The sequence below is a fragment of the Sebastes umbrosus genome, chromosome 17, assembly GCF_015220745.1.
Source record: "Sebastes umbrosus isolate fSebUmb1 chromosome 17, fSebUmb1.pri, whole genome shotgun sequence".
Classification (NCBI taxonomy): Eukaryota; Metazoa; Chordata; class Actinopteri; order Perciformes; family Sebastidae; genus Sebastes; species Sebastes umbrosus.
In genome coordinates, this window is record NC_051285.1 from 2,188,465 (window position 1) to 2,201,793 (window position 13,329).

A 13,329-nucleotide genomic window follows, 5' to 3' on the forward strand; every position below is an offset into this window, starting at 1 on the left:
AGCTGACAGGAAGTAAACATGGACCCAAGCTGTTGCCTAGCAACGCAATTCCATTGCAATTCCGTTGAAATGCACTAAAACGGAGCGTTTCAGAAAGAGGGTGAATACAGGTATATTCAAGCAGACAATATGAGGAAAAATAAAGTTTTTTTTTTAACATTACAGCATGTAAACATGTTCTAGTAGAAACACAAAATACAAGTATGAACCTGAAAATGAGCACGATATGGGACCTTTAACAAAAAATATAATAATCAATTTAATCACCAATAAATTGATTAGTAACTGTAATTTAATGACATATTTCTCAGTAAGTATAAGTGATTAGAATTACATTTATTTTGTAATTTAATTGTGTAGCTCAGTTACATGTAACTAGTTTCTCCCCAACACTGTCGGCCGACTTTCACCATAACCAACAAATAATCATGGTTTAGTCAAAACGTTTTTCCTCTTGTCAGCTCTTTATTTCTTCTCAGGAGTGACAGAATCATCGCCGCTTTACGGGCGAGTAGGAGTTAAAAATGTTGTGCACGCTCCTTTAGAGGGCACCGGGGTCAAGATGCTATGAAGCCGTCTGGAACGGATAAATCAGTAAATCGGCGTTTAGAGTTCATTTCTGAGGTATTTGTGTCACAAAGTGCATCATCATCATAATTACAGGAGAAAAGGAGAGTGAAGTGCAGGAAGTATTACATGTATAGCTGCTCTCTTCAACCACACTTGACACAACTGAGACGGATAATCTGTGAAAGGTAGCTCCGGCCGGTGGACGGTGCTCGGTTTTGGCTCGACTGTTTTCCACATGGCTGCTGGGTCACAAACTTTCTCCTTTTAAATGAACAGTATTATAAATATCTTTTTATCATATTTGCTCAAAGTGACTTCAGCCATCAGAGTGAGCTTGTGAGATGCTTTAATCACATACAAATGCTACACATTCAAGCTGGAAGCATCAGAGAGAGAGAACCGTTTTGCATTCATTTCAGCTCTAATTGCTTTTCCTCGGCCTCCCGGACTTTGACGTACAGAAAGTCGCGTTAGACTCAAGCTGCTTTTTAGATAACAACAATTACAATCTTTGCCTTCCACGACTGATGTGACTTTTTAGTGGGCTTTTGTTTGCAGAAAGTCCGAGGCAAACAAAGCCATTTGATGGAAGTTAATTATACATCACACACACTCGGAGGCAAGCCTGTAATTGTTAAGTCTGTCTGTACCGCAGCAGCAGACGGTCGTGCACTTCCATAGATATAAAAGCTGTATGACTCCGGGAATCGCCACGAGTCATACAACACTCGTTAGAAGAGTTGTTAAGCCGTGCCGAGAGGGAAGACGCGTGCCTCGTGACACGTCTTTGAAAGTTATGAAATATCTTCCACTCCCCCTTGCTTTGCTTTTCTAGTAGTCTCTCATCATCATCGTGTACGTCCCGGGACTTTATGGCTCATCTCGGTACCTTCTCAGGCAATAATTCCCACAGCAGCTTCATGAAAGATTCATTAAGCTTTCAAAGACTTCTTTTTTTTTTTTTTTTTTGGAGCCGCTGCCGCTGCTGCTGCTGCTGAAGGACGGTGTTAAAGGTGTTTTGACAGTCGCTCCAGGAGGAGAAAGGCCTGCCACGCTGCTGCTGCTTCAATAACGCCTTTTGGAAGCAATAACGTTCCCGCCTCAACGGGGTAGACGGATCTCATCACCCGGTGGCCTCAGCTGATATTTATTCCCTTTCTCTCGTGCCTCGGGGTGGGACGGTGACGGGGGATGTCCCCCTGTTTGAAGGCCTGAAGGAGCGGCGTCCTCCCACGCTGAGGAAGACGCCGCTGAATTTAACATTCAGGAGAGGAGTCTTGGGGGCGTCCTGGTGGTGCAGCTTGCCGGGACGTGCAGACCAGAGGTGGACGGTAAATATGGATGTTTACTTCAGCACTGTGTTCAATCTTTGACGTTTTTTAAAGCTGCACTAATCAGGAATCTCTGTATGTATGTATGTATGTATGTGTGTCCTTCGCATATCTGGAGAACCGTCCACCTGATCTAATTCACACTCGGCGGGTGCATTGATGGGGACCCGAGGACGCGCAGTGTTGCATATGGTGCAATTTGGACACATTCAATATTAATAGTTCAATGCTCTGCGGACTGATATGTCCACCAGGTCCGGCTAGGACACTAGGGGGGACGCGCTGCTCCACTCAAACTGGACATTCAAGCGGTGACGTACTCGTATCGTGGAACGCACCTGGATCTCTGCTCGCCGTTTCAAACAGGAAACAACACGGCGGCCTGCTCATCAACTTTCTGTTATTCTGTTATTAGAAAACTAGTTCGCCTAGTTTGACAGCTGGGACGTGTTGAAGAAAGTTGAGATTTGTCGAGACGCTGTCACCTATGCGGGACTCCCCAGCCTGCCGTGTGTCGCTCACACCCTCCAGCTGGCTGTTAACGAGGGTCTTTTGGCACAGAGAAGTTCTCGTATCGGTACTCGGTATCAGCGAGTACCCAAATGTAAGTACTTGTACTCGGTCTGAAAACAGTGGTATCGGTGCATATACGCATATACTAACGTTACAACCAAACTCTTCTTCACTTCCCCAGAGTCAAAAAGCGCTGAGAGGTTATCGACAATGCCAAGCACCACACGCTCCCAACAGGAACGCCCCCCCTGGCAACGCTGCACCGGTAGAGTAAGTACCACAATAGAAATGACTTGAGTTTTTCCATTCTGTAAGATGTTCTACTTCTTACTCTTCTATATTTCAATGATGATTGGATGAAACAGTAATTTTACCTTGCAGAACACGGGAGTTGCTGGTCTACCTGCTGCCTCGATCGGATAGTTTGTTTGTGTTATTGTGTGACTTTGGTGTTTTAAAGGTGTTAGTTCAGATAAAGCAGCGGTAGACCAGCAGCTCCTGTGTTCTGCGAGGTCAAATTACAGTTTTTTTAGATGGAGTCTGGTGCGTTGTGAGTCTGTGCTGGTACTCCTCTCTTTTTGACCGCCATCCAAAGTCAGTATATTGCCTACAGTAGATAATGACATCATACAAGTCCAATTCAAAACACCCAAACTATCCCTTTAAAGGTTAATATTACAAAAATGTATTATGCGATCAAACCTCCTGATCTCTGAGTTACAAACCACTTAGTTTGCCTTTTTAACCTTTGACCTCGAGTTCATCCCAAGTTCACGTCACGGTTATTTTAGCACCATATGGAAGGAACAGACTTGTACAGAAATGAAAGCTGCCTGCAGGCACTTCTGTGCTTCTGTTATTTGTAATTTGCATAAATTATCCCTCTTCCTTTAAAATCCTGTTTAGACCGGGGCCATGATGTCCTCGCCACGAGAAGCATTTTTACATCACGTTTTGTTGCTCAGCATCTGTCTCTCTCTCTCTCCCTCTCCCTCTCCCTCTCTCTCTCGCTCTCTCTCCGAGAGTGTTTATCAGCGATTCCGCTATCTGATCTCTCGGCGATGAATCGATAAGATATGTAAATACGCTTTATGCAAATTTGACACAAGTGGGTGTTGTGAGCACGAGAAAAGAGGTGAGAGTGTTTTTGGAAGTGCGCGGCGCGACCACACTGCCAGGCGTTATTAATCTCTTGCGCTTCAGTGGCGCAGTGTGGTACCTCATCTTCACACTGCCTGCTGTTTCCCCCCACCTTCCTCTGAAATTACACTCGGTAATCTGTTTGGCACTTAGACGAGTTCACAGAGGAGAGAGGAGGAAAAAAAACACACAACAGGAAACAGGTTCAGAGAGAAATAAACATTTTAATTAGGTGTTTGGCACTGATAGATTTAGATTTCACACAAACAAGATAACATCCTCCACAAAGCTCAAAATTAAATATTTTATTTAGATATATAAGATTTTCTTTTTAGATATACATTAAGTTAAATAATCTGGCGTTTGGATGAATTTGACTTTTACATGCACACACTTTGAAATATGTAGGACGATGCTGACTTGAAGTCACACTCAAGTGCCACATGAGATAAGACCGTACAAGCTCAGAGACCTGTAGGCCGTCACGCTCTCCACTGACTAAGAATAAATACAAATGTTAAATCATTCAGGAAATTTCAGGGGAAAAGTTGTCAGTTTAGATATCCGTCACAGTGCCGGGAAGCACACACACAACACAAGGCTCGCACCCACCCGCCGCCGCCGCGTGGTGAGGCCTCCGTCAAATCACAACTTTGTGTGCTTCAAAGTCACGTAACTGTGGCGTCGTCCTGCGGAGAGGTAGATAATCGCTCGTCTTTGAACTGTCACACACGTGTGTCCACGGGGTCGAATAAAAAAAGTAAGAACAGTCACTCAAAGACGTTGTAATGTTGGGTGGCGGGGTGTGGCGTTGTGCTAATGCCTCGTCACAGCTGGATCCAGCTGCTCTGTGCCGCCTTTAAAAGGGAAACATCTGATTTGAAATGAACTTTGCTTTTCGGGGCAGCCGTGTCTAGTCTTCTTAGCGACGTTGCTTTGTTCCTGGTCGTAGGTTTAGTACAGATGCCGTCGTCCCTCCGTCCTTCTCAGCATCCACTTCTCTCTCCTCTTCCCTTCTTTCAACTGAAGCCAAATGTCTTGTGGCTACAAGTCAGTTTCCTGATGTTCGTGTCGCTATGTCCTGTGTTCGTCCAGGCTGCTGCCATGCGGTTTCCCCCCCCGCCTCTTTATCGGTCTACAGGATAGAAAAACCATGACTCAATCTGTGATTTGTTTTTTTCTTGATAACATGATAACATTGCCGGTGTTGAAATTGGCCAAACTAGTGCCAGCACTCGAAACAGAAGCCTCACATACAGTACTGGACATATCGCCATGTTATTTGTTGGATTTTTCCACTGTGAAATATTGCCATTATGGTATCGGTTCGGTGCGTAGACTGGCGTACTCGCCGATACCCAATTATGGGCAGTATCGGACGCATTCCTGATACTGGTATTGGTATCAGAACAACTCTTTTTTCCTCAGTTCAAATCAGACCTCAGCTTTTCATCCTCCCGTCAAAACGTCCTTTGTCAAAGCTCGCCAGGGTTTTTGTGAACTTGAGTGTGAAGCGTAACAGACGCAGCGGGGAGCGCCGAGGTGCTGCTGGCAAACTGCAAGGTCACTGACTGAAAGAGCGAACAACTTTAAAAGAAGCCAAAAATGAGACAGAAATGGTTGAGGGAAGCCCTCGTCCTCGTAGGTCACCTTCCCTGCTTGCTGTGCTCTGGGCCTCTTTTAAAACTTGAGAGGAAGTCTTGTTGAAAACGATGCTGTGGTCTCTTTATTCCAGCGTTCTGCCGTGAGGTGTGACGGGATGCAGAGTACTCCACATCAGTGCAACATCTGTAAATCCTCCTCAGCTTCCACTGCTGCATGTTGACTCATATCTTGGTCTCTTTGTGTTCTGGTCTGAAGGAGTCCCTGATGGCCAGCAGGCCAGAGGCCAGATGATGCCCGCTGACTTTGCTGTGCCACTCCTGCGACCGGCCTCTGGAAGACAACAAACAGGATGTTTCAGCAAAGAAAAGGTCAGAAGCATATTCTTCTTCTCTGTTTTATTTCTACTACTTGAAGGTAGTCGATGCTGAATATTTAATATATTGTTTTCTATACAGTAATTGTAGCATTGTGTATCTTGTAAAGCCCCCATTAAGAGGACGTCCGCAACACCTACTATCTTTAAGATTAAAGATGATATCGTGGGTTAAAGGCTTTTTTGGGATCAACTTAAATACATCTTCATATCCCAGTCATGAATAAACATTTCCCGTATACATTTTTAAAACACTGCAGGGAAAGAAGCACAAACTTTGTGTTGATTAAGGTGTCGCGTTGTTCTGTACTGCAGCAGTTGGCAAAATGTTGTAAATTTGAGATAAACACGTAATCTAAGTTAGATTTGTTTGCATCTTTTTATGCGTCTGACTTTTAGTTTTAACTGCAGTTTTTAAACGGACTCCAGTCTAACAAAACAGCCCGTGATGTTTCTCTCTCTCTCTCTCTGAGGCCATAACGTATTTCATTTCCTCTGGAGGCGATAGGATCGGTTACTGTAAAAAGCCCCGTTGACCTTGATGCGCTGGTTCTGTTGTCTCGCCTTGAAAGTTAACAAGCACTTCAAATTAATGTCACAGCGAGTAAGCCCCAAGACGGTCTGGGCGCACCGCGGACGTTTAAGCTTGAGCTCTGTCATGAGAGGAAATGAAAGGCGAGAGGAAGTGACAGACAAAGGAAAGAGAGTGAAGGCATTCATCCCTCTGGGTGTTTCCACGTCTTTCTTACGTGATCGCTCTTGCGTAACAGGCCGACGTTACTCAGACGCTGCTCGTTGCTTGTAAATGATCTTGGAGTTGAAGCTTCTTTCACCTTTTCATAGCTCTGGATGACAGTTTGAGCGTATAGCAGTTCAGCTCGTGGCCGTTCACCGTCATATTCAGCTCCGAATATTAGAAAGAGACACACGGCTGTGAATGTGTGCCGACGTGATCTTTTCAGTTCAGTCGTAATGGGTCGACTAAAAGCCTGCTGAGATAATCACACAGCTATAGATCAAATCTGTCTTTGCCCTTTCCTCCCTCTTTCTGATGTTACGAGTCACCGTTTTCTCTCTCAGTTCAGTTTCAGTCCCGTTCCGTTTCTCATGGAAGCTCCTTCCACGCGAGTAAAAAACAATTGATGAAAAGTTAGTCAATCAAAATGATGCCCGACCTTGAGGATTTATGATCTGTAAATCAAAGTTATGGCGATTTTGACTTCCTAAAGGAAAAAAAAAACGATGAGATACTGATTCACAATTATGAATTGATCAAAGTTTGGACTTTCTCTGATTTACTAAAGACAAATTTATAGACTACATTTTTATTATTTTAAATTAAGTAGCAAGTAATAAGTATAAATTAGTTTTTATACATGCTAACAACATGGCTATATATGTTCCTAAGAACTTTAACACCTACTTCCTAACTGGAGGGGCCATAATTAATATTATTAAAGGGATCGTTTTGGCAAGTTTAAGTGACAATCAGTGTTTTTTTTTGTCAGGTATGAGCCTCCACAGTAGTCTTATCAGCTTTTCATCTCTTGTTGCCTCCCCTCTAGTTCCCTGTGTTCTCACTTATACTCTATCTGTGCAGAGGAAACTCTGAGCGTGCTCATAACTGAATTGACCAAATCTTGCGCTTGCCTTCTCCTGCAGCCGGGCTGTTGCAACCGTAGTTGCAGTTTAATGACAGAGATGCTACGAGCCCGGTTCCTCTGTGAGAGAGCCGCTGCCACCTGTTTTGTGTCACACGGAGCTTCATTTCATTTAATCAACTGAGACAAATGGAGCCGCTGGGGGCTCCGCCGAGAGTCAAATTGATCATGTAAGCAGCAGAAAATCTGCAGCAACTTAGTTTCAAAGGGCATGAATCATGAGAAGGAGGGCTGTTCCTCCTCCTCCGCTCATGGGCTCACCTACAGGGAGGTTGTGATCGTGCTGCAGATAGATGCTGGCAGAGGTCAAAAACACAGAACAGGGCTCAATTAAGACGGATGAGATGAACTAAGTGCTCTCTCCAGATATTTCTTTTTAATAGGCTTCTCACGGCCTTAAATCCTCTCAGCCTCTCTGCAGCTCACTTTGCCCTTCGTTTCTACTTCTGTCTTGTCTTTATCACTTAAAGGAGCATTCTGCATTAACACCAAATAACCGCTAAGTGTGTCTTTTGTAACTTTTCAGAACTATGATAAACTGATTATTAAGTTTTGACTCTCTAGGTCAGAGGTATGAGATATCTTATTCTGATTTATTCAAACTATGATCCTTTAAACATGATATCTTTAAGTTGTTAGGTCATTAAACTCTAACATTATATAAAGAAAACATTTCTTAATGGACCTTTAAACACTTTGTTAACATGCTAATTTAGTGTTATTCATAAAAACAAAAACTAAATACATAAGGTGAGTGGTTTAAATTCGCTTCACGTTTGGTGTGAACCCAGAATTCCTAATCTCAGTATTTACTGTCTATAAAAGGAAAACTATCTGCTTACTGTATCTTAACTACAGCGATCCTTCACACTTACAGCCTCATCCTGCCTGCCTCTACTCTACCTCTTTCCTCCCTGACAATTAAATATCACTGATTTCCCTGCATCCTGCCAGTTATTCAATATGAGTGCTCCCTCCCTCACTAACTCATCTTTACCCCATCACAAACTCATTTGTAAAATTTGCGAACAAAATTCACTCTTTCTTCTGCTCCTCCAGTGTATGCATCCTTACCTGGCATCTGTTCGACAGAGGTGCATCAGCCGGGTCTTCCTGGCTCCGGTGGGCTCCAGCAGGTAGAGGCAGGAGTGGACGTGGGCCCTAACCCCCTCCGACAGCACCTCGGGGTGCTCCGTGGAGACGGAGGACAGGTACAGAGGGCCGGAGGATGGGTCTGCCTGCCAGGTCCTGAGAGGGTGGAGGTGGGAAATTAAACCACATATTGCTTTCTCTAACTTTAAATCAGGCTGATACTTTAGGAGTATTTTTGTCTTTAACTCCTCTGTCCTCTCTGCTCTGTAGCGCTCAGCAGATAGCAGCAGACCCATAGGCCCCGTAAAGCCGGGGGCTCGCCTTGCCTCATTACCTGAGCAGCAGGTGCTCCTGTGAGGGCCTGAAGCCCAGGCCGTGGCCCCGGCCCCGGAGGAGGTAGCGGTAGACTTCGGCGTCCTTGGACAAGGTCTGGATGACGGCAGCCTGGCACAGGCTTCCCTCCCACAGCTCCTGCTCCCTCAACAGCCGATGGAGCAGCTCCTTCTCGGGGGCTTCCACCTCTACAGAGCCGCGCCACATCCACAGCGGACAGTCGTCGTCCATCTGCAGACAGGTAGAGAAAGAGAATTACAACTCAATGGAATTCGAAATTATCAACATATTATACTATGACTTTTTTTCCGCATGAAATTTTTCGACATACTATACTATGACGTTTTTTTATGAAATTTTTCGACATACTATACTGATTTTTTTTCCGCATGAAATTTTTCGACATACTATACTATGACGTTTTTTTATGAAATTTTTCGACATACTATACTATGACGTTTTTTTTCATATAATTTTCGACATACTATACGATGACGTTTTTTTTCATAATTTTCGACATACTATACTATGACGTTTTTTTCATGAAAATTTTTGACATACTATACTATGACGTTTTTTTTCATATAATTTTCGACATACTATACTATGACGTTTTTTTCATGAAAATTTTTGACATACTATACTATGACGTTTTTTTTCATATAATTTTCGACATACTATACTATGACGTTTTTTTCATGAAAATTTTTGACATACTATACTATGACGTTTTTTTCATATAATTTTCGACATACTATACTATGACGTTTTTTTCATGAAAATTTTCGACATACTATACTATGACTTTTTTTTTCATATAATTTTCGACATACTATACTGTGACATTTTTTTATGAAATTTTTCGACATACTATACTATGACATTTTTTTATGAAATTTTTCGACATACTATACTATGACTTTTTTTTATGAAATTTTTCGACATACTATACTATGACTTTTTTTCCGCATGAAATTTTTCGACATACTATACTATGACGTTATTTTTCGACATACTATACTATGACGTTTTTTTTCATTAATTTATCAACATACTATACTATGACGTTTTTTTATGAAATTTTTCGACATACTATACTATGACGTTTTTTTTCATTAATTTATCAACATACTATACTATGACGTTTTTTTATGAAATTTTTCGACATACTATACGATGACGTTTTTTTTCATAATTTTCGACATACTATACTATGACTTTTTTTCCGCATGAAATTTTTCGACATACTATACTATGACGTTATTTTTCGACATACTATACTATGACGTTTTTTTATGAAATTTTTCGACATACTATACTATGACGTTTTTTTATGAAATTTTTCGACATACTATACTATGACGTTTTTTTATGAAATTTTTCGACATACTATACTATGACGTTTTTTTATGAAATTTTTCGACATACTATACTATGACTTTTTTTCCGCATGAAATTTTTCGACATACTATACTATGACGTTATTTTTCGACATACTATACTATGACGTTTTTTTATGAAATTTTTCGACATACTATACTATGACGTTTTTTTATGAAATTTTTCGACATACTATACTATGACGTTTTTTTTCATATAATTTTCGACATACTATACTATGACGTTTTTTTTCATATAATTTTTCGACATACTATACTATGACGTTTTTTTATGAAATTTTTCGACATACTATACTATGACGTTTTTTTTCATTAATTTATCAACATACTATACTATGACGTTTTTTTATGAAATTTTTCGACATACTATACTATGACGTTTTTTTATGAAATTTTTCGACATACTATACTATGACGTTTTTTTTCATATAATTTTTCGACATACTATACTATGACGTTTTTTTATGAAATTTTTCGACATACTATACTATGACGTTTTTTTTCATTAATTTATCAACATACTATACTATGACGTTTTTTTATGAAATTTTTCGACATACTATACTATGACGTTTTTTTATGAAATTTTTCGACATACTATACTATGACGTTTTTTTATGAAATTTTTCGACATACTATACTATGACGTTTTTTTTCATATAATTTTCGACATACTATACTATGACGTTTTTTTCATATAATTTTCGACATACTATACTATGACGTTTTTTTATGAAATTTTTCGACATACTATACGATGACGTTTTTTTAGGAAATTTTTCGACATACTATACTATGACGTTTTTTTATGAAATTTTTCGACATACTATACGATGACGTTTTTTTTCATATAATTTTCGACATACTATACTATGACGTTTTTTTATGAAATTTTTCGACATACTATACTATGACGTTTTTTTATGAAATTTTTCGACATACTATACTATGACGTTTTTTTTCATATAATTTTCGACATACTATACTATGACGTTTTTTTCATATAATTTTCGACATACTATACTATGACGTTTTTTTATGAAATTTTTCGACATACTATACTATGACGTTTTTTTATGAAATTTTTCGACATACTATACTGATTTTTTTTCCGCATGAAATTTTTCGACATACTATACTATGACGTTTTTTTATGAAATTTTTCGACATACTATACTATGACGTTTTTTTTCATTAATTTATCAACATACTATACTATGACGTTTTTTTATGAAATTTTTCGACATACTATACGATGACGTTTTTTTTCATAATTTTCGACATACTATACTATGACGTTTTTTTATGAAATTTTTCGACATACTATACTATGACGTTTTTTTATGAAATTTTTCGACATACTATACTATGACGTTTTTTTTCATATAATTTTTCGACATACTATACTATGACGTTTTTTTATGAAATTTTTCGACATACTATACTATGACGTTTTTTTATGAAATTTTTCGACATACTATACGATGACGTTTTTTTTCATAATTTTCGACATACTATACTATGACGTTTTTTTATGAAATTTTTCGACATACTATACTATGACGTTTTTTTATGAAATTTTTCGACATACTATACTATGACGTTTTTTTTCATATAATTTTTCGACATACTATACTATGACGTTTTTTTATGAAATTTTTCGACATACTATACTATGACGTTTTTTTATGAAATTTTTCGACATACTATACGATGACGTTTTTTTTCATAATTTTCGACATACTATACTATGACTTTTTTTCCGCATGAAATTTTTCGACATACTATACTATGACGTTATTTTTCGACATACTATACTATGACGTTTTTTTATGAAATTTTTCGACATACTATACTATGACGTTTTTTTATGAAATTTTTCGACATACTATACTATGACGTTTTTTTATGAAATTTTTCGACATACTATACTATGACGTTTTTTTATGAAATTTTTCGACATACTATACTATGACGTTTTTTTTCATTAATTTATCAACATACTATACTATGACGTTTTTTTATGAAATTTTTCGACATACTATACTATGACGTTTTTTTTCATATAATTTTCGACATACTATACTATGACGTTTTTTTATGAAATTTTTCGACATACTATACTATGACGTTTTTTTATGAAATTTTTCGACATACTATACTATGACGTTTTTTTATGAAATTTTTCGACATACTATACTATGACGTTTTTTTTCATATAATTTTCGACATACTATACTATGACGTTTTTTTCATATAATTTTCGACATACTATACTATGACGTTTTTTTATGAAATTTTTCGACATACTATACGATGACGTTTTTTAGGAAATTTTTCGACATACTATACTATGACGTTTTTTTAGGAAATTTTTCGACATACTATACGATGACGTTTTTTTTCATATAATTTTCGACATACTATACTATGACGTTTTTTTATGAAATTTTTCGACATACTATACTATGACGTTTTTTTATGAAATTTTTCGACATACTATACTATGACGTTTTTTTCATATAATTTTCGACATACTATACTATGACGTTTTTTTCATATAATTTTCGACATACTATACTATGACGTTTTTTTATGAAATTTTTCGACATACTATACTATGACGTTTTTTTATGAAATTTTTCGACATACTATACTATGACGTTTTTTTATGAAATTTTTCGACATACTATACTATGACGTTTTTTTTCATATAATTTTCGACATACTATACTATGACGTTTTTTTATGAAATTTTTCGACATACTATACGATGACGTTTTTTTAGGAAATTTTTCGACATACTATACTATGACGTTTTTTTATGAAATTTTTCGACATACTATACTATGACGTTTTTTTTCATATAATTTTCGACATACTATACTATGACGTTTTTTTCATATAATTTTCGACATACTATACTATGACGTTTTTTTATGAAATTTTTCGACATACTATACTATGACGTTTTTTTATGAAATTTTTCGACATACTATACTATGACGTTTTTTTATGAAATTTTTCGACATACTATACTATGACGTTTTTTTTCATATAATTTTCGACATACTATACGATGACGTTTTTTTTCATAATTTTCGACATACTATACTATGACTTTTTTTCCGCATGAAATTTTTCGACATACTATACTATGACGTTTTTTTATGAAATTTTTCGACATACTATACTATGACGTTTTTTTATGAAATTTTTCGACATACTATACTATGACGTTTTTTTTCATTAATTTATCAACATACTATACTATGACGTTTTTTTATGAAATTTTTCGACATACTATACTA

At 37.9% G+C, this 13,329-nt stretch overlaps 1 protein-coding gene across 4 annotated transcripts in view; it reads right to left on the bottom strand.

Moving 5' to 3' along the window:
• Positions 1-4,744: 4,744 nt before the first annotated feature.
• The window catches only part of si:dkeyp-23e4.3 (rho GTPase-activating protein 7), a 108,235-nt gene continuing 99,650 nt past the window's right edge, over positions 4,745-13,329 (bottom strand). For all 4 annotated transcript variants that reach the window (XM_037748571.1, XM_037748569.1, XM_037748568.1 and 1 more), the window contains 3 exons: positions 8,620-8,849; positions 8,268-8,441; positions 4,745-5,489 (listed from right to left, as the gene is read on the bottom strand). In XM_037748571.1, coding sequence (XP_037604499.1) covers positions 5,381-5,489; positions 8,268-8,441; positions 8,620-8,849 — 513 coding nt within the window. In that variant the 3' untranslated portion in view covers positions 4,745-5,380. The remainder of the gene's footprint in view (positions 5,490-8,267; positions 8,442-8,619; positions 8,850-13,329) is intronic.